General features: G+C 43.0%; 1 protein-coding gene across 1 annotated transcript in view; it reads left to right on the top strand.

The window, feature by feature from the left end:
- The window catches only part of LOC145391845 (uncharacterized), a 225,188-nt gene that overhangs the window by 7,247 nt on the left and 198,226 nt on the right, over positions 1-19,715 (top strand). Inside the window, exons 2-3 of the mRNA XM_080266333.1 lie at positions 17,343-17,423; positions 19,351-19,507. Of these exons, the coding sequence (XP_080122459.1) occupies positions 17,343-17,423; positions 19,351-19,507 (238 nt within the window). The remainder of the gene's footprint in view (positions 1-17,342; positions 17,424-19,350; positions 19,508-19,715) is intronic.

Here is a 19,715-nt window from a genome sequence, read left to right as displayed (position 1 = left end):
TGTGCATTTCATAATATGTTGGACTTAAGTTGTCAGCAGCTTAACAAAATGAAAAATTACAGTACAGAGCTGCCAGCAACAGAAACAGCACAACATTCATTAAACACTTACAGCAGAAATAACACACTTCATTATCTGAGTACAGTATAAAGATATGAAGCAGTGTCGTGAATTGTGTATGGTAGCGGGTAATGCTGATTTGAACAAAGTGGCAGTGTGTTAAAGTAACAAACCTTCCAAACTTTGATTGTCAACTTATTAGCTTCATGAAATGTGAAAGCACAGTACTATACCGTACTGTACCTACAACAGAAATAACACCGCTTATTATGCACTTACTGCAGAAATAATATACCAGGTAACACTTCCTAATATGAGTACTGTATAAGCATGCAAAGCCAAGTAGTGAGTTGTTCTGCAGTTGATGGTATGGTGAGCAGGCTGATGGTCAAGAAACGCTGAGTATCGGGGTCAGCTGGGCATTACCTTGCATTGAGAGGTTCGAATAAGTAGGAAGACTCATATATAGGGGTAGTTTTGCATTTTGAAGATTCAGATAAACACAAGTATTCAGTCATATAGTGAAAAATGAATCTAGTCACTGTAGCCCTTTTGCAAGATGAGGTCCATGCCATGGGAAGGGGATATTATTTTTCTTTAAAGAAAAAAAAAAAATGCAGTGGTAAATTATTAGAGCCAGGTTTTAAATGGGATGAGCCTCCTTGATGGTGGAAGAGTGCCAGTATGTATTTTTTTTTTTTTTTTTTTTTTTTTATAACTTAGGAAAATGAAAGTTTTGCACAGTGGTACCATAGTCCTCTGAACCTGGTTTTCACAAGGGTGAAATCCCTTAGGGGCTGTCTCCCATAGATGGGGTGGTCCCCAATGATTTTTGGCAGTTCCAGTATGTGTGGCAAGATTATTATTATTATTATTATTATTATTACACGCCTGTCTATTACCAGACGCCTTAATCCTGTAAGGGGTGACCACAAACAAATCACCTCCATGTCACCCTGTCCCCTGCCAAATCACTGCCCTGCTTCCAGCTCACACCCCCCTCTCTCATAAACCTCTCCACTCCATCCCTCCATCTCATCCTTGGCCTCCCCCTGCCTTTCCCCCCATCCACCTCACTCACATACACTCTCCTTGTCAGTCTCTTACTCTCCATCCTCTTCACATGGCCAAACCACCTCATTGTGTTTCTCCTAACGCTTCCTATCACATCCACATCCAAACCACAGTGCATCTTCACTTCCTCATTTGCCAATCTCTCTCCATGTGACTCCACATGCTCCTCACAGATAACTCTTTTAACTGCTCGCACCGTTGACTTCTGTTCTTCCAACATTATTACATGTATTATTGTTATTTACCATGGGAAACAGAACTTTGCACAGTGGTAGACATTATGCCAACTTAGGTTTTAGGCAGGGTGGGACTCATCCACCCCATGAGGGTGCCCCTAGGAAGGGAGGGGGGGGGTCATTGCCGGTATCCAGTGTAATTTTTTTGGTCTAGAAAAGTGAAATTGTGCACAGTGGTTTACCTCTGCCTGGACTAGGTTTTACCCAAGTTAGGACCTCTGAGGTCTGTCTCCAACAGGGAGGGATCTGCCCCTGGAAGTCGTGGGCATTGCTAGTATACTTTTTTTTTTCTCTTTCTGAATACCAAGGAAAACAATTTTGCACAGTGTTAGACCTTCACCTGGACCAAGTTTTAAGCAGGGTGGGACTTCCTCACTCCCCCATAAGGGGAGGTAACTCTTGAGGAGGGGCAGGGGCCAGTATTTGTGTGTGTGTGTGTCTCTCTCTCTCTCTCTTTTTTTTTTTTTTTTATGCAATACTAGGAAAATGATATTTTACAGTGGTTTGCCCTCCATCCAGAACAGGTTTTAGCCAGGATGCAACTCCTGAGGACAACCGCTCACTCACAGATAATTATTTATTTTTCTCCAAGAACACTGCAGTAGTGGGTGTGGATATTGAAGGTGGCCTTTGTCATGTTTGCATAGCATTATCCAGTTAATCTCTGCTTGAAACATTGGTTGCTTCCGTGCAAGGCCTTTCACAATCTTCTAAGTCGTAATTCAGAGCATCTTTGTTCAAAGTACTTATCCATTTTATTTTTCAACTAAGGTAAAAGCGATTATTAACCTGTGGGCTGTTGTTCTCTGAGATATAGGTACAGTTCTTTTGGTCACGGCTGTAGTAAACATTAGCTACCACTTGCATTCCACCCGCTTGTCAATTACATTCCACCACACTGTGCACAGTATCATGCATTAGCTAGTGAAGGAGAGTAGACAGTACCGTAATTACTATTTGTGTGAGGAGTGGTAGGGGAATGAGATTAGTATAGAATAGGAAGAGGAGAGAGAGAGAGAAATGGAGTTCCCCCGAGCTAAGCCCTGTATTGGACTATATAGCCCCGCTAGGGTTACAGGAGGGAGCTACCCCTCCCGGCACGGCAGCCCGGGCGAGGATCGAACTTGCAATCCCCCGATCACAAGTCCAGCGCGCTACCACTGTGCTACCGCGCCCCCCAGAGAGAGAGAGAGAGAGAGAGCGAGCGCTTTCCAGGAATCCCCCACCCCCTCCCTTATTACCCTTGTACGATGTGCTCTCCCAAGATATTCAGGTCAACCTCTCTCTCTCTCTCTCTCTCATATATATATATATATATATATATATATATATATATATATATATATATATATATATATATATATATATAGGCTATATAAAATTTATATTTACATACGGCACACACACACACACACACACACACACACACACACACACACACACACACACACACACACACACACACAGTTTGCAGTAGGTAGGCTACTAAGGTCAGCTGAAGGACCATCTTGTACGAGTAGTTGGGATAGGAAGCTTCACAGTATATATCGGTACTTCCTCGGAGATTAGTTTTGCACGTTTCACCATAACATTCCTATGTAGGTATGCTAGTTGTGTTAGTTTAGCATAATTGGCATGAACAACATATAAAAGTACCGTATACTGAGGTGTAATGTGCAGAAAATATCGCCAAGGAGGAATCTCCACAGCCATTTCGAATACAGTGCAAAATCCGATACAAGGAAAAAAAAATGAGGTTACAGTGTTAGGTGGAAGGAGAGGCTGTGTGGGAGACAGTAGGAAGAAATTGTCAGGCGGTCTGGGTTGCTGTACACCGTTGTTGTCTCGAACGTCATGCAGGGTTACCGGTACAAAAGAAAAAATAATAAACTCCTTTCACCTTAACTTGATCAAAAATTGCCATCTCTCCATCTTGAATATTGAATTGTAACAACAGAATTTCTTCATCTAATTCTTTATACATTTTTTCACCATTTTCTTCATCTTAAAGTTTTTTTTTTTTTTTCAAGTGGACGGGTTATTCATAGTCCTCATGCAGCCTTTCACGTCTTCCGAGTAAAAAAAAAAAGAATCTGGTAATAGCAAAAGTAACTAAGAAATACGTCACAGATCTGCAAATAACAAAGAAATACGTCACAGGATTGCAAGTAACTAAGATATGCGTCACAGATCTGCAAATAACAAAGAAATACGTCACAGGATTGCAAGTAACTAAGAAATACGTCACGGGATTGCAAGTAATTAAGAAATACGTCACAGGATTGCAACTAAGTAAGAAATACGTCACAGGATTGCAACTAATTAAGAAGTACGTCACAGGATTGCAAGTACCGGGTAACTAAGAAATACGTCACAAGTAACTAAGAAATACGTCGCGGGATTGCAAGTAATTAAGAAGTACGTCACAGGATTGCAGTTAACTAAGAAATACGTCAAAAGACTGCAAATAACGAAGAAATACGTCAGGGGATTGCAAGGTAAATCCGCCAGTAGTCGCCCCCTCTGATAAAGTCCCCAGCTCCACCAGTCTTTATGCAACAGGTCAATACCGTTGCAATTTCTTCATTCTTAACAACACTATCAGCACACCCGTTATTGGGGGGGGGTTAGATTAAGCTTTCATTAATCCCTTAGGTCTCCCCTAAGATAAGGAAAATCGTCTGAAGGTAATAAACCCCTACTGTACAGTACTTAAGAAATTACTCTAGAATCAAGCACCTTCAGACCGGTGATGTATACACTGTAGAAAGTGTCAGGACAAGTGGCTAGTCCTTTCAATCCGACGACTATTTTTAACTTTATCCATGCCACTTAGATGATTCAGCGTAGGAGAGACGTGGAACTGGAGGGGTTAGATAGTTAATGTCTTCAATCCGATTAATCATATACTGTAGTTGCATTTCACCCACTGTTACCCTCCCATCACCCACCTGCGCCCACCCACCCTGTCGGTCCCCTTCAAATAATGTATTCCACTCACTACCACCCCTTTACACCCACCCAGCCACCCTGTCAGTCTCTTTCAGGTAATGCATTCCACCGACTTTCACCCACACACCACCCATCTACATCCACTCACCTACCCTGTCAGTCTCCTTTATACATTCCACCCACTGCCAGCCTCCCACCACCCAATTAAACCCGCCTACCCACCCTGTCAGTCCCTTCAGGTAATGCATTCTATCCACTACCACCCTCCCACCACCCATCCGCCCTGTCAATCCCTTCGTCATGCATTCCACCCTCCCATCACCCACCCACCCTGTCAATCCCTTCATCATGCATTCCACCCACTACCGCCCATCCACCACCCACCCACCTTCCAACACGTGTGCCGTAGTAATAGTCCTCGTTCCAATTACAGTAAATCAGGTTCCACAATTTCTCCACCTTGTATCTCCCCTGTATCAAAACATGTTCCATACGTGTTTGTCTGTGCTATCCTGATAACTGGGTCTTGATGCCATTTTTCCACCTGTTCATTAACAATTACAGGTCGTTTAGCCAGTTAGGGTGACATGGAGTAGTGTGACATGGAGTAGTGTGACATAGGGTAGGGTGACATGGAGTAGGGTGACATGGGGTAGTGTGATATGGGGTAGGGTGACATGGAGTTTGCACTGTCCAAATCCACCCAGCTTTCCGTCAGTCTGTTTTTCATCCATTTGACACCCTTGCTGTAATAATTGGTGTTTAACAGTGGATGGTTCTTTATCCAGTTAGTGTAGGTCAGCGGTTCTCAAACTATTTAGTGTGTGACCCTATTTGGAATGTTTCAAGACTTCGCGGCCCACAGGGTACAAAAAAAATGGAGAGAGAGAGAGAGAGAGAGAGTATCCAGTATATAGCCTATTGTTATTAAGAATATGCTAATCGTTTAATAAGGATGATTACGATTTTAATTGCGTAAATATAATACATTGAAACCATTAGGCCTATTCCATGCTCCTGAGACCCATCAAAATTCCTCCCGCGACCCCTACTTTGAGAATCAGTGGTCTAGGTTGAGATGGGTTGACTCTCTTGCTGTCAACACCTGGTTATTAACTGCATCTCACCTGTATTGCGGTAATTAATCGTTGATGATGATGGCTTAGATGGGTAAAAGAAGTCAAGATAATCATGATAATTTAGGTAAGTAAAAAAGGTCAAGATGATGGTGATGATGATGATGGTGATTTAGATGGGTAATATAGGTCAAGATGGTGATGATGATGATGATGATGATGTTGATGGTGGTAGGGATCACTGTCTCCACTCTTGCTTCTTCTACCTTCATTTTAACCTTTACCGTGCAAAATGTAAGTTGGGAAAAGTTAGAGCGATTTTAGTATTTTATAATGTAATTAGGATAAGACTCGTATTCGCGTCTGTTAAGAAAGCTCCGTAACACCTCTTCAGTAGCGATTTATTCTTGGATTTGACTGGCTATTATCTTTTTGTACGTTATTTATGCAGAGTATGGCGATGCTTGAAGGATTTATACAACACAGACTAGGAGAGTAAAGTGTAATAAGAGAAATAAATCGCTTAGGAAAAGGTGTTAGGGATCTTCTTTAACCGACGAGAATGTGGGTCTAGACTTTATGAAGTAGTTAGGGTGAATTTATAGTCATTATCTCGCCACCCACTCTCTCTCTCTCTCTCTCTCTCTCTCTCTCTCTCTCTCTCTTATAATGGAAGAAATTAGTTCAAAATCCAGGTAGAGTAACTTAAGGATCATTAACGATGCAAATACCGTAAATGTTCTCTCTCTCCCTCTCTCTCTCTCTCGTCGTAGGGAGAATTTAGAAGAAGTGAATGGTGAAATTGGTTAGCGTGTTTGGTTAGGGCTGTGGGTATGAGTGCTAGAGGGTGGTGAGGTGTACAGTTGGTGGCAGTAGTTCGTATGCTCTGTCTTGAAGCTGTGTCAGAACCCTTGTAGAACCTGTAGTAGTAGTGGTGGTGGTGGTGGTGGTGGTGGTGGGTGGTAGTGGTGGTGGTAGAAGTGGTGGTGGTGGTAGTAGTAGTAGTAGTAGAGGTGGTGGTGGTGGTGGTGGTGGTAGTAGTAGTAGTAGTAGCAGTAGTAGTGGTGGTGGTGGTGGTGGTGGTGGTAGTAGTCGTAGTGGTAGTAGTAGTAGTAGTAGTACCGGTAGTAGTAGTAGTAGTGATAGTAGTGGTGGTGGTGTGGTATTAGTAGTAGTAGTAGTGGTGGTGATGGTAGTAGTAGTAGTAGTAGTAGTAGTAGTGATGATGTGGTGGTAGTAGTAGTTGTAGTGGTAGTGATCGTAGTACCGATAGTGGTAGTAGTAGTAGTACTAGAGAGAGAGAGAGAGAGAGAGAAAGAGTACCCCTTTCTCCACGACAGGTCTCCCCAAAGCTGAATAAAATCGTCTGTCAATAGGAAGAATAATGAAAAAGAAAAAGAGGTCGTGGTACAGAAGGGGTTAAGTGTGTCCTTTGTCTTGGAGTTAGGAGACGATTGCGTGTGTGCACCCAGTGACGGTGGGGAGGGGAGGGGGAGGGAGGGGAAGGAGGGGAGAGAAAAGTTGGTGGGGTAGATAGAGGGGAAGGAGGGGAGAGAAAAGATAGTGGGGTAGATAGAGGTTTGAGTTGGTGGGGAGGGGGTAGGGAGGGGAGAGAAAAGATGGTGGGGTAGATAGAGGGGAAGGAGGGGAGAGAAAAGATAGTGGGGTAGATAGAGGTTTGAGTTGGTGGGGAGGGAGGGGTAGTGTGATTGACAAGGGTGGTGGGGAGGGAGAAGTGGTGGGGGAGACAGAGGTGGGGATAGTGGGGGAGGGAGGGGATGGTGGAGGAGACAAAGGTAGGGATAGTGGGGAAGGGAGGGGATGTGAGAGGAGACAGAGGTTAGAGTTGGTGGAGAGGGAGGAGATGGTGGGGGAGACAGGTTAGGGTTGTGGTGGGGAGGGAAGGGGTAGTGAGTGAGACAAGTGGAGGTGGTGGGAAAGGTGGGGGTTGTGGGGAAGGGGGGGATTAGTGGGGGGAGGCAGTAGTAGGGGTAGGTAGTTGTGATAGGAAAGGAGGAGTGGTGGGAAAGACTAATAGGGGTTGAGGGAAGGGTGATGTAGTGGGGGACATGAAGGGGTAGGAGGAACAGCCTAGGTGGGGATAGTGGGGGAGACGGATTGGGGAGGGACGGGGAGGGGGACGGAGGTAAGGGCAGTGTGGGGAGACAGGGGTAAGGGTAGGGGAAGACAGGTAGGGGTAAGAGGAACGAAGGAAGAGGTAGTAGGGGAAAAATGGAGGGGGAAAGCAGCACACAAGGTAGGTAATATTGACTTGCAGGTCCAAAAATAACTAGTAAGGAGGCGAAACAAAGAGAGCTTCACAAAAATTATTTAGGGTTAGGATACACACACACACACACACACACACACACACACACACACACACACACACACACACACACACACACACATCCGTAAACACAATACATACATACAAATTCATTATTATTTTTCAGGGTCTGGAGTAATACCGGTAATATAAGATTGTAAACCACTTGATTCTTGTTAAGTAAAATGCCTTGAGGTTTTGGCACACTTTGAGATGTAAAGAGAATGCTGGCAAGAACTGTACATGTCTCTCCATCCTCACAAGAACTGTACATGTCTCTCCTTCTGATTCTGAGTCAACCATCTCCTTGACCCCTTCACTACGAGGACATATTATTTCATTCATACTACCAAATGATGACTTTATTTGCCTTAAGGATATTTTGAGTCTGAAAGGGTTTGGTGTAGCCCTCATTAACCCCTTCATTACAAGTGGTCTCCCCTAATTAGCGTCAGTTCGTCTGTTTGATAGGAAGGAGAGAAACAAGCACAGTATAGCTATTGACTCCCACTTCACGGCAGGAGACGATGATAGAAAGAGGCTCACAGGAAACGCACTTAATATAGTTCGGTCTAGAAAGATTTAAGTAACAATACCATAGTTAGTCCTAAAATTATATTCTGTAGCAGCGATTTTCGGTAACGATCATTATAATCATCATCATCTTATAGTTGCTACTCCTCACCCTGCTCTAGCGTGGAAAAGGACGTCCGGATGATGATGATGATGATTATGATGATGAAGATGATGATGATGATGATGATCACCACCACCACCACCACCACCACCACCGAGAGCTCAAAAGTAGAAAAAAAGACCATCACACTGAAAGGGCTAACAATTTGGCAACAATGTCAAAGGAATATTGAACACAGCTGTACGTGCTCTCAAGAACCACTCCTAACTCACTCATCTTAACCATTGCACCAGATAAAGCTTAAGTAACATCGGTACATCCACATACCTTGCGTTCCTGCGTCGCAATGTCGTATGGAGAGGGGGATTGGGTTTCAGCAGCTGCGTTCCCATCAGTTTGCAACCAAGACAAGGACGTAGGATTGTAGGCTAGAGGGGGAGAGGGAGGTCATCATCCTTCGCTGAGAAAGTGGGACGTGGGTAGGTTGGGGTGGGATGTAGGGTAGTGAAGGAGTATTGTAAATGACTCTTAGGATGTGGAAATTTGGATTTGTCTGTCTTTCTAACCGTCTTTGTCTGTCTGTCTTTACACACACACACACACACACACACACACACACACACACACACACACACACACACACACACACCACATCGGCCACTTGGCTAGGGTTGAAGTATAAGTGCTTTCAATTGTAAATAGGTACTTAGATTCAAGTACGGTACATATTTTTTTTTTCTGGTACTTCTAAATTGAAAATGCAGTGTACTTGTTTTAAATCCATATCCCATTGACGCTCAGAGCTCCTGGACGAGGCATTGTGCTGGCAGGGTACTAAGCGCACCGCCCTCCGCCTATCGGCTCATATTCGCGAAGCTCGTAGGTCCCTACCCGGGGGTTTCCTACTTTATTAACTTTTGAAAATTCCCAGTTCCGGCCTATATTGAGGACACTGGGCTCAGATGGGATATGTACAGTAAGAGAAATATCTTCCCATTTCTGTCTGAAGAAAATTTACGACTGACGAAGCACAACGAAAATTGTCTCAAATAATGGCTGTCTCAGTTCGTTCGCCTTCCGCTATCGGGTCGTCATACTTAAGGAAGATATTTGTGTGTCTGCCTGAACCTAGAAAATGAAGTCCTTTTAAGTGCTTGCCTAATCTATAGCAGTAATAAAATATCAGCGTAAAAAAAGAAATACTTCTCATAAAATGGGATTAAGACATTAAACACTGTAATGGTATGTCTCATGTCTTACTGGTGACTTAACAAGCATGGCAGAGTTGTCCTCCTTCCCAGTCTGTTATTGAAATTCTAAAGTTACCCTTATTCTACACAGCATATTATTACGAAGTTAGGAAACCATACAAGTTTTCGTTATCTAAAGTAGCATGGAAGGTGCGGTATTAAGTAAAGAGTTTTCGATTAAATTGTAAGTCAGACTCAAAATGAATGATAAATGTCGTGATTGATTATAATGTTGTCCCATGAAATTGCTTTTGTTCATTTAAATAGTTCTTTATTTTTTATGAGGCCATTTGGAAATAAAGCTTTTGAGTTTCTGTACTGATTTAAAGACCGATATAAATTCTATCAATCTGTCTGTTGCTCGACGCCTCGATCCCGTAAGGGGTGGCCACAGACAAATAGCCTTCACGTCGCACAGTCCAGTGCCACTTCGCTGCCTCGTTCCCAGCTCACACCCCCCTCTCTCATACACCTGTCCACTCCATCCCTCCATCTCATCCTCGGCCACGATATGTTACCACCATATAATTATACCTGTACTGAAACACATCATTATGCACTTGGACTGGAACTTAAATATGATGAAAAAAAAAATTATGTACTTGCTGTGTACATGAATTATTCTTTAGTACGCTTACACGGTACATGAGTAATTCTTTAGTACACTTGTATTTGTCCTCTAAGCTCAATTCACCCAGTACTTAAATTCTTCTCTGTCGGTCACCCGGGTTGTGCCTCAAGTAAGGGCAAGTTGTAGGATAGTCTGGAGTGAAAGGAGCATGTGTGTGTGTGTGTGTGTGTGTGTGTGTGTGTGTGTGTGTGTGTGTGTGTGTGTGTGTGTGTGTGTGTGTGTTGCTAGACGTGTGTGGAAGGAACATGTGGTTGGTTTCGTATGTGTGTGTGTGTGTGTGTGTGTGTGTGTATTGCTAGTCTAGAGCGAAATGAGCAAGTGTTGGGTTTGTGTGTGTGTGTGTGTGTGTGTGTGTGTGTGTGTGTGTGTGTGTGTGTGTGTGTTGCTAGTCTAGAGTGAAAGGAACAAGTGTTGGTTTTATGTGTGTGTGTGTGTGTGTGTGTGTGTGTGTGTGTGTGTGTGTGTGTGTGTCTGTTGCTAGTCGTGTGTGGAAGGAACATGTGTTTGGTTTCGTGTGTTTGTGTGTGTGTGTGTGTGTGTGTGTGTGTGTGTGTGTTTGCGTGCATGCGTGTTTGCATGCATGCGTGTTTGCGTGCGTGCGTGCGTGCCAAAATTCCCTAGAAACTCCTCCATTCTCCTCCTACTACTGAATACAGACGATTTTATTCATCAGTAAAAGACCTCTCCCAGTGAAGGACTTAATGAAGGCTGTATCTAACCCATGTCGAAAAATCTCTGTGCAAAATTAAATCGTCTGAAATAACAAGACTCAAATAGCAGAACCCCAGATTGATCCATTCAACCCCTCCAGTTCAGTAGCGTATTTTTCCTTCTAATTAGGCTACCAGCAGACGGTTTTCTTCATCTGTAGGAGGGATTTTTTTTTCTCTCCAACTTGGTCCAGATTTTTCGTTCTTTTGTAGCTTATTTCAGGTAGACTACTACGGCCATGCGTACCTTTTTCATAGCACTTCTTCGTGACTAGCTTACTTGGTCCAGATTTTCGTCCTTTAGCAGCTTATTTCATGTAGACTACTGTGGCTCTACGTCCTTTTTTTTCATAGCACTTCTTCGTGACTAGCTAACTTGGCCCAGGTTTTTGTCCTTTTGTAGTTTATTTAACACAGACAATAATATGGTTCATCCTTTTTCATAGCACTTCTTCGTGACTAGCTAACGTGGTCCAGATTTTCGTCCTTTAGCAGCTTATTTTACGCAGACAGTACTGTGGCTCTACGTCCTTTTTTTCGTAGCACTTCTTCGTGACTAGCGAACTTGGCCCAGATTTTCGTCCTTTTGCAGCACATTTCACGCAGACGGTACTGTGGCTACATCCCTTTTTCATAGCACTTCTTCGTGACTAGCGAACTTGGTCCAAATTTTCGTCCTTTTGCAGCACATTTCACGCAGACAGTACTGTGGCTGTACGTCCTTTTTTCGTAGCACTTCTTCGTGACTAGCGAACTTGGCCCAGATTTTCGTCCTTTTGCAGCTTATTTCACGCAGCTCCGTGGCAGAATAAGACATTGCAATGGGTCTACATCTTTTTTCATAGCACTTCTTCGTTATTAGCATCAGATTCTGGTGTTAATGTTATAACTCGGCATTCAGGATGGAAAGATGGCAATTTTAGGCCAGGTTAGAGTGAAGTCGGTGTAGTGAAGGAGTTAATGAAGGCTGTATATGAAGTCTGTAGTCTCTCTCTCTCTCTCTCTCTCTCTCTCTCTCTCTCTCTCTCAGTGATAGAAGTACGGTAAATCACTTAGAACTGAAGTGGGTGATAATAGTAGTTTTAAGTGTAAGTGTACCCAGATGTCCTAAAGGAAAAGAGTTGTCGCCCTTTACGCAGTATCCTTTACCTCTTCAGTCCGATGACGCTTACGCAATATCCTTCACCCTTTCAGCCTGATGACGTTTTGTTTTGATATCTCCAGATGATTTTATTCAGCTTGAGAGAGAGGTATAGTGGTGAAGGGGTTTAATTAAGTCTAATATTAAAACAATTATTATGAAAACTATTATTACGGTAAAAATGTCTTTAAACCTACGTGTTAAAACTGTAACTGTATTTAAAACTGTCTTATTAAACTAGATTATTAACTATATTGTTTAAACCATATTATTAAAACTTTATTATTGAAACTTTATTCATCATTAAAACAACATATTTTGAAAACTATCATTAAAACATTGTCTGTAATTAGAACTACGACATATTATTAAATGTGTAGATTATTAAAACTATGTTAAAACTATAGCTGCCTTATTAAAACTGTCATTAAAACTATCTTACGGTATTATTAAAACTATATCTTATCAAAACTATATCATATTAAAGCCGTATAAATTATTCAAACTATTATTAAATTGTCTACCATTAAATCTACATCTATCAGTGAAACTACACTTGTTAAAGCGAAGTCTACTCCTTATCATCCTACCCCTCAGACAAAGTGTACCGGTACTAAGCTGAATAAAATCGTCTGGAGATAGCAAAATTAAACTTTAAAAAAGACAGAACTGTAGGGGTTGACTGCTATACGATGATTTTTTTTTTTACCCCATGCGATTATTTTTACCATTTATGCGATTATTTATTTTTACCACTTGCGATTATTTATTTTTATCACATGCGATTATTTATTTTTACCACATGCGATTATTTATTTTTATCACTTAGGCGATTATTTATTTTTACCACTTATGCGATGCTTTGTTTCTACCTCTTATACGATGCTTTATTTCTACCTCTTATACGATGATTTGTTTCTACCTCTTATACGATGATTTGCTTCTACCTCTTATACGATTATCTCTTTCTACCTCTTATACGATGATTTGTTTCTACCTCTTATACGATGATTTGTTTCTACCTCTTATACGATGATTTGTTTCTACCTCTTATACGATAATTTGTTTCTACCTCTTATACGATGATTTGTTCTACCACTTATACATAGGATTATTTGTTTTTATTTAGTTCTGGTTATCTTCGGACGATTTATTTAGTTCAAGAAGAAATTTTGACTCAAGGGACTTTTTTCCTTCAGCCCCTTCACTAAGATAATGATGCTTCGACCTTATTTACTTATTTGTTTATTGGTTATGTTTTATGATAGTGAAGAAGGTACTCTTGTTGTGACTCCATGCTCATCTGGACTTAACCTAATCTAACCTTACCAGACCCTACGTACCCTTCCTTAACCTACCTTAATCTACTGTAATATAACCTAACCCAACCCATCCCATCCCATCCTATCCTATCCTATCCTATCCCATCCCATCCCAACCCAACCCAACCTAACAAAATGAACCCCACACCAACCCAACCTAATCTAACCCAATGTAACCTAACCTAACCCAACCCAAATTAACCCAGCTTAACAAAATCCACCCCACCTCAACGCAGCCCAGCTCAGCCTAACCCAACCTAACCTAACCTAACCTTGTGAAGGATCAAGTGAGAGATATAATGCAATAAAAGTGACCTGCATACTGATAAGGATGAGATTAAGATTAACCAACACATTTGCAGGTTTTGAACGCAAGATTAGAATATTTACAAGTGCTATTTTTTTTTTCTTACGTACATTTTTACTTGATCTGGGGATTGTAAATGTCTCTTTCAAGCCGAGGACGTGGTTTTGGATAGGGATGCCTTCACGTGGTGGCACTGATATAATAAGGCCGATCCACTGCCTTGTTATGCAAATGTCCCATCTTCCCTAATCCCCGAAAGGTGGATTTTTAGTATGTGTGTGTGTGTGTGTGTGTGTGTGTGTGTGGACGAAGGGACACTTAAGCCTGCAGTCCACTGGGTTCACGTTTCATATGAGCTTGAACAACAACAACAATAATAATAATAATAATAATAATAATAATCTTAAGCAAAGGGAATAAAATCTAAATACATCCCAAGCATAAGGGTTTATTTTTATCTTTATTTATCAGTGACATTAAAGAGTAGTAAATAAAAAATAAATGCAGGATTATTTATAGCATCATTATTTTTTGTGACTGTGATAAAGGATAGTGAGCTAGTCTTCCGGTGTGGTGAGGGACTTCCGGGTGTGTGGTTGCTGTGGTTGTGGTGGTAGTGTGGAGGTGATGTGGGTGGTTATGGTGTTGTGGTTGTGGTGGTAGGTTTGTATATGACGGTTGTTGAGTGGTTGTGGTGGTGTGGATAGTTTTGGTAGTGTGAGTGGTTATGGTGGTTGTGGTGGTGGTGTGGGTGGTTGTGGTTTTAGTGGGGTGGGGATGGTTGTTATGGTGATGTGGGTGGTGGTGATGACATTTGTGGTAGTGTAGAGATGATGTGCGTGGTGTTGTGAGTGGTTATGGTAGTGATGGTGTAGGTAGTTGTTGTGGTAGTGGGGATGGTTGTTATGTTGTCAGTCTGATGGTGGTGCTGTGGTGGGGAGTAGTTGTGGTGTTAGAGTGGTTGTGGTTGTTTTATTGTGGATGGTGGTGGTGTTATTGGTAGTTGTGGTTGTATGTTGTGGTTCTGTCGGTGGGAGTGGTGTGGTACTTTAGTCTTTTGGTTGTGATTATGGAGATAGTGGTGGTTGTAGTTGTGGTTATCAGTGTGGTAGTTGTGGTTGTAGCTGCCTCGTCGACTGTGGTTGTGGTGTTTGGTCTCTCTCTCTCTCTCTGTCTCACTTATTTTGATTGTGGTGGTAGTGATCGTTGTTTTTGTCTGTCTGTTGGTGGTAGTTGTGGTTGTATTTGTGTGCCTTCGTGAGTGATGATGATGATGATGATAATGACGATGACTGTTGATGCTGGCAGTGTTGTTGTTGATGATGGTGATGATGATGGTGATAACTAGTGATGATGATGATGATGATGGTGATGATGATGGTGATGACGGTGATACTGACAGTGTTGAAGATGATGATGATGATGATGCAGGCAGTGATGACGATGATGACGGCTAGTGATGCTGAGAGTGATGATGGTAATGATGATGATGGCAGTGGTGATGATGATGATGCTTACCGTATCTGCTGTACACGCCTCACCACTCCACTCTCCCTGTCAGTGCATGAGGAGTCGCCACGGTGCCAGCTGCCATTTTGGTGCCATATCATGCAGGGAGGGTGCCAGATCATGCACTAGGGGGAGATGCGGGATGCCTTAACACCATAGTATTTTGATGCCATAGAAGCCTTCGTAACAGCTTCTCCTGAGCGATTTATTTTTCTTCCTTCGTAACAGCTTCTCCTGAGCGATTTATTTTTCTTCCTTCGTAACAGCTTCTCCTGAGCTATTTATGTTTCTTCCGTCGTAACAGCTTCTCCTGGGTGATTTGTTTTTCTTGGGAGGCTTTGATGCACCTCTAGCGATTTATTTTACGTAGCACGTCTTTCTTGGCGATTTATTTATTTTTTGGGGAAGCTTTGCAGTAACTTTTTCACGGCGATTTATTTTATCTGTTGCACTTGACACTGATGTATGCTATTTTAATCGTTGTTATTACCAACTTAATTCCCACTGATAGCTTATGAGAGGATATTGAGGCTAACGTGCAGAATAAATCGCAAAGGAAGAGGTGTTAGGGAAATCTCCAGAACACATTTGATAGCCCCCTTGAACCCAGCAGTCTAAGGGGGATTTCTGTAAGCTGAATAAAATCGTCTGGTTGGCTTAAAGAGGAGCATATTGGGTTCTGATATGTAGGATGAATCGCTAAGGAAGAGGTGTTAGGGATTTTCAGAGCGACATTGATAGACCCCTTTAACCTAGTAGATCAAGGGTGGTAGTAGTAGTAGTAGTAGTAGTAGTAGTAGTAATAGCAGCAGCAGTAATAGTAGTAGTAGTGGCAGTAGTAGTAGTAAGTAGTAGTTGTGGTGTAGTAGTAGTAGTAGTAGTAGTTGTTGTTGTAGCTGTAGTAGTAGTAGTAGTAGTAGCAACCCTTAGCTCATCTGATTATTAACCCAGTGGCCTGCAGGCTGAAATTCTCTTGCAACTCACCATCATCCTTTTGGGGGATAGGGAAGGAGTTGAGGGACGTTTGTATAACCAGGCATCTCCACTGACCGGTTATATCAGTGCCAGCACGCGAAGGCACCGCTCTCACCGACAATATACGTGTTATGATGATTTAGAGTTTAGAATTATATGTTTATTTTAGACACTGATATAAATGTTGAAATGTTAGTAATTAATATAACAGTTGATGTGAAGGCTAGAGTGTTTATTGGTGGTGATAATTTCATTCTTTTTAATAGTGTTGATATTAATGTTGTTGTTGTGAATAATATTGTTTGTGATGTATTTGTGTATTGTGTGTGAGGTTCGTCTCTCTCTCTCTCTCTCTCTCTCTCTCTCTCTCTCTCTCTCTCTCTCTCTCTCTCTCTCTCTCTCTCTCTCTCTCTCTCTCTCCCTCTCTCTCTCTCTCTAGCCCGACACCTTAATCCTATAAGGGGTGACCACAAACAAATCGCCTCCATTTCACCCTGCCCTTCATCCAACACCTCCCCCCTCCCTCATATACCTCTCCACTGCATCCCTCCATCTCCTCGTCATTTAGTCATGTTAATACTCTTACTGCTATATTAATTTCTTCAGTATGGCGACGCATTTTTGTTTTCGTTCTACCTCCAGACGATTTTCTTTAACTCTAAATTTTCTTTTTGTATGCCGAATGGGTTAATGGAAATTTTATCAGATTCCCCCCCCCCAGTTCGAAAATTCTCACCCCCCCCCCAAAAAAAAGTACAGGTTGGGAGAATAAAGTATATATAAATTGCGTCGTCGCTGTGATATGGTTAGTGTTGTTTTTTCTTGTTTGTGTTGTTTTTTCTTGTTTGTGTTTTATTCTTGTTTGTTATTGTTTTATTACTTGTTCTCTTGTTGTTGTTCTTTGTTCATGTTTTTTTCTTGTTTGTTCTTTGATGTTATTGTTTGTGTTGTGTTGTTGTTTTTTAGTGCTGCTGTTTGTTTGTTTTTTTCATGTTATTTGCCCTTGTTTTGTCGTTGTTGCTGTTTGTTATTGTTGTTTATTCTTGTTTGTAGTTGTGACGGGGAACTGGTGATGGTACTTGATGTCGTTCTTTATCTAGTTGTTTACCTTGTTTACTGTTTATTGTTTACAGTTTGCGGCGGGGTCCTGGTGCCAACGTACAGGACAGCAGCGGGTACACGGCGCTCCACCATGCTGCTCTCAACGGACACAAGTACGTTACGTAGATCATACAGACGTTGAGGTCCCTGTGAGGTGATCAGGAAAGGGTTATAAATGTTTGGTTGGATTGTACACACACACACACACACACAGAACTTGTTATATTTCAGAGAGAGAGAGAGAGAGAGAGAGAGAGAGAGAACGTGTTATATTTGAGAGAGAGAGAGAAATTTGTTACATTTCAGAGAGAGAGAGAGAGAGAGAGACTAATCACACACACACACACACACACACACACACACACACACACACACACACACACACACAGACACGCAATGGGAAACTAAAATAACCTAATGCACCCCTATTGTGTCTCAAGATTTACCCTCACAGGAAGACAATACACATGAATATATTGCATGAATTTTGGTGCAAATTATTTATTTAGGTTATATTTACTCTGCAATGACGTGTCTGTTGAAAATGATCTATCTTGTTACTGATAGTTTAAGTATGATTAGAACTATGTAAGGTGAACTCTGGGATGTGAACTCCACCATCTCCCCTTCCCCCCTCTCCACCATTTTACCCCCCTAGTCCCCAACCCCATCTGTATCCCTGACTTCCATCACTAACCCCTTCCCTACTTGAGCCCCCCACCTCCCTCCCCCACTTCCACTCCCTCAGACTTCCATTCCCGTCCCTTACCCCTACCATTCACCCCTTCCCTTAACCCTCCCTCCCCTTTCTCTTAACCCCCACCTCCCCACATCTAACTCCTACCTCTCATTCCCCTAACACCCCACCAATCACCCCTTCCCTAAATCCTCTCCCCTAGCTTCTAGCCCCCAACTCCCCCTACCCTCCTAACCCTCGACTCCCCCTACTTTCCTCATCCACCATCCCATCCTCTGAAATCCCATCCCTTAACCCCAACCCTCCCTTATTCCTATCACCCCTATTCACCCCCTAGCCTCCATTCCCTAACCCCACCCCCCCACCTCAACTCCCCCCCCCACCTACATGGGCTGGAGACAGGTTGATGTGACAACCCTTTGGCTCTGTCGTTCCAAATTTCTTCAGTATTTTATCTTGATAGTGAGTGAAGGAATTTTTGTGTACCGTTTAAGCAGAGGATGTGTTTTTCATTTTATCTCACCAGTTCAGCATATTTAAGAGAACCCAACCCACCCCATCTGAACCAAAGCAAACCCAACCATACCAGACGAAACGAAACCAAGCCAAAAGAAACACGAATTCCAGTCCGAATCTAACCTCTCATTTCTCGGTGGCCTCGATCAAACCCAGTCAAGCCCAACCCAACCCAACCCAGCCCAAACCAAGCTAACCCAAACCAAGCCTAACTTAATCTAATGTAACAGCGCAACCGCCAAATTAGACCAGTTACAGCCCACCATATCTATAAAAAAAAAAAAATCAGTGAAGAAATCAGTGTAACCAGTCCAACCCAACCCAGTCAGTCTAATGCAGCGTAACGTAACTCAGATAGAAAGAAGCTAACCCATCCCAACCCGGAATAGCCCACCTCCGGCCCAACCCAGTCCAACCCAACCTACCACACCCCACCCTAATCCAACCCGACCCCACCCCAATCCAGTCCAGCCCAACCCAATCCGACCCGACCACACCCGACCCGACCCGACCCGACCCAACCCAACCCAACCCAACCCAACCCTACCCTACCCTACCCTACCCTACCCTACCCTACCCAACTCAACCCAACTCACCTCAGTCGAACCCTACCTTACCCCACACTACCCAACCCAACCCAACCCAACCCAACCCAACCTATCTCACCCCTCCCTAGTCCAACCCAACCCAACCTAACCCAACCCAACCTATCTCACCCCTCCCTAGTCCAACCCAACCCAACCTAACCCAACCTAACCTAACCCAACCCAACCCAACCCGACCTAACCTAACCCAACGTACCGTAATCAAGACCTCCTCTCTCTCAGGGACGTGGTGTCAATGTTGCTGGCCCACGAGGCGTCATGCAACGTGCAGGACGGCAAGGGATCAACGCCCTTGCACCTGGCGTCGTGGGCGGGTCATACTGAGGTGGTTCACGCCCTTCTACACCAGGGCCCCTCCGTCGCCATCGTCAACCACCAGGTCAGTTACTCCTTCAGAGGTTTATATTGCCGGAGAAAACGGGGATGTTGTGGTAAATACGCGTTTGTTTGGGGAGGTGGGAGACAGTGGGAGAGGGGAGTTAGGCTTGTAGTGGGAGAGGGGAGTTAGGCTGGGTGTTAGTGTGAGAGGGGAGTTAGGCTTGTAGTGGGAGAGGGGAGTTAGGGGAGGATATAGTGGGAGACGGGAG

Source organism: Coenobita brevimanus, chromosome 20, assembly GCF_032717465.1.
Source record: "Coenobita brevimanus isolate Jiangsu-jjx chromosome 20, ASM3271746v2, whole genome shotgun sequence".
Classification (NCBI taxonomy): Eukaryota; Metazoa; Arthropoda; class Malacostraca; order Decapoda; family Coenobitidae; genus Coenobita; species Coenobita brevimanus.
This window is presented reverse-complemented; position numbering and strand designations above follow the sequence as displayed.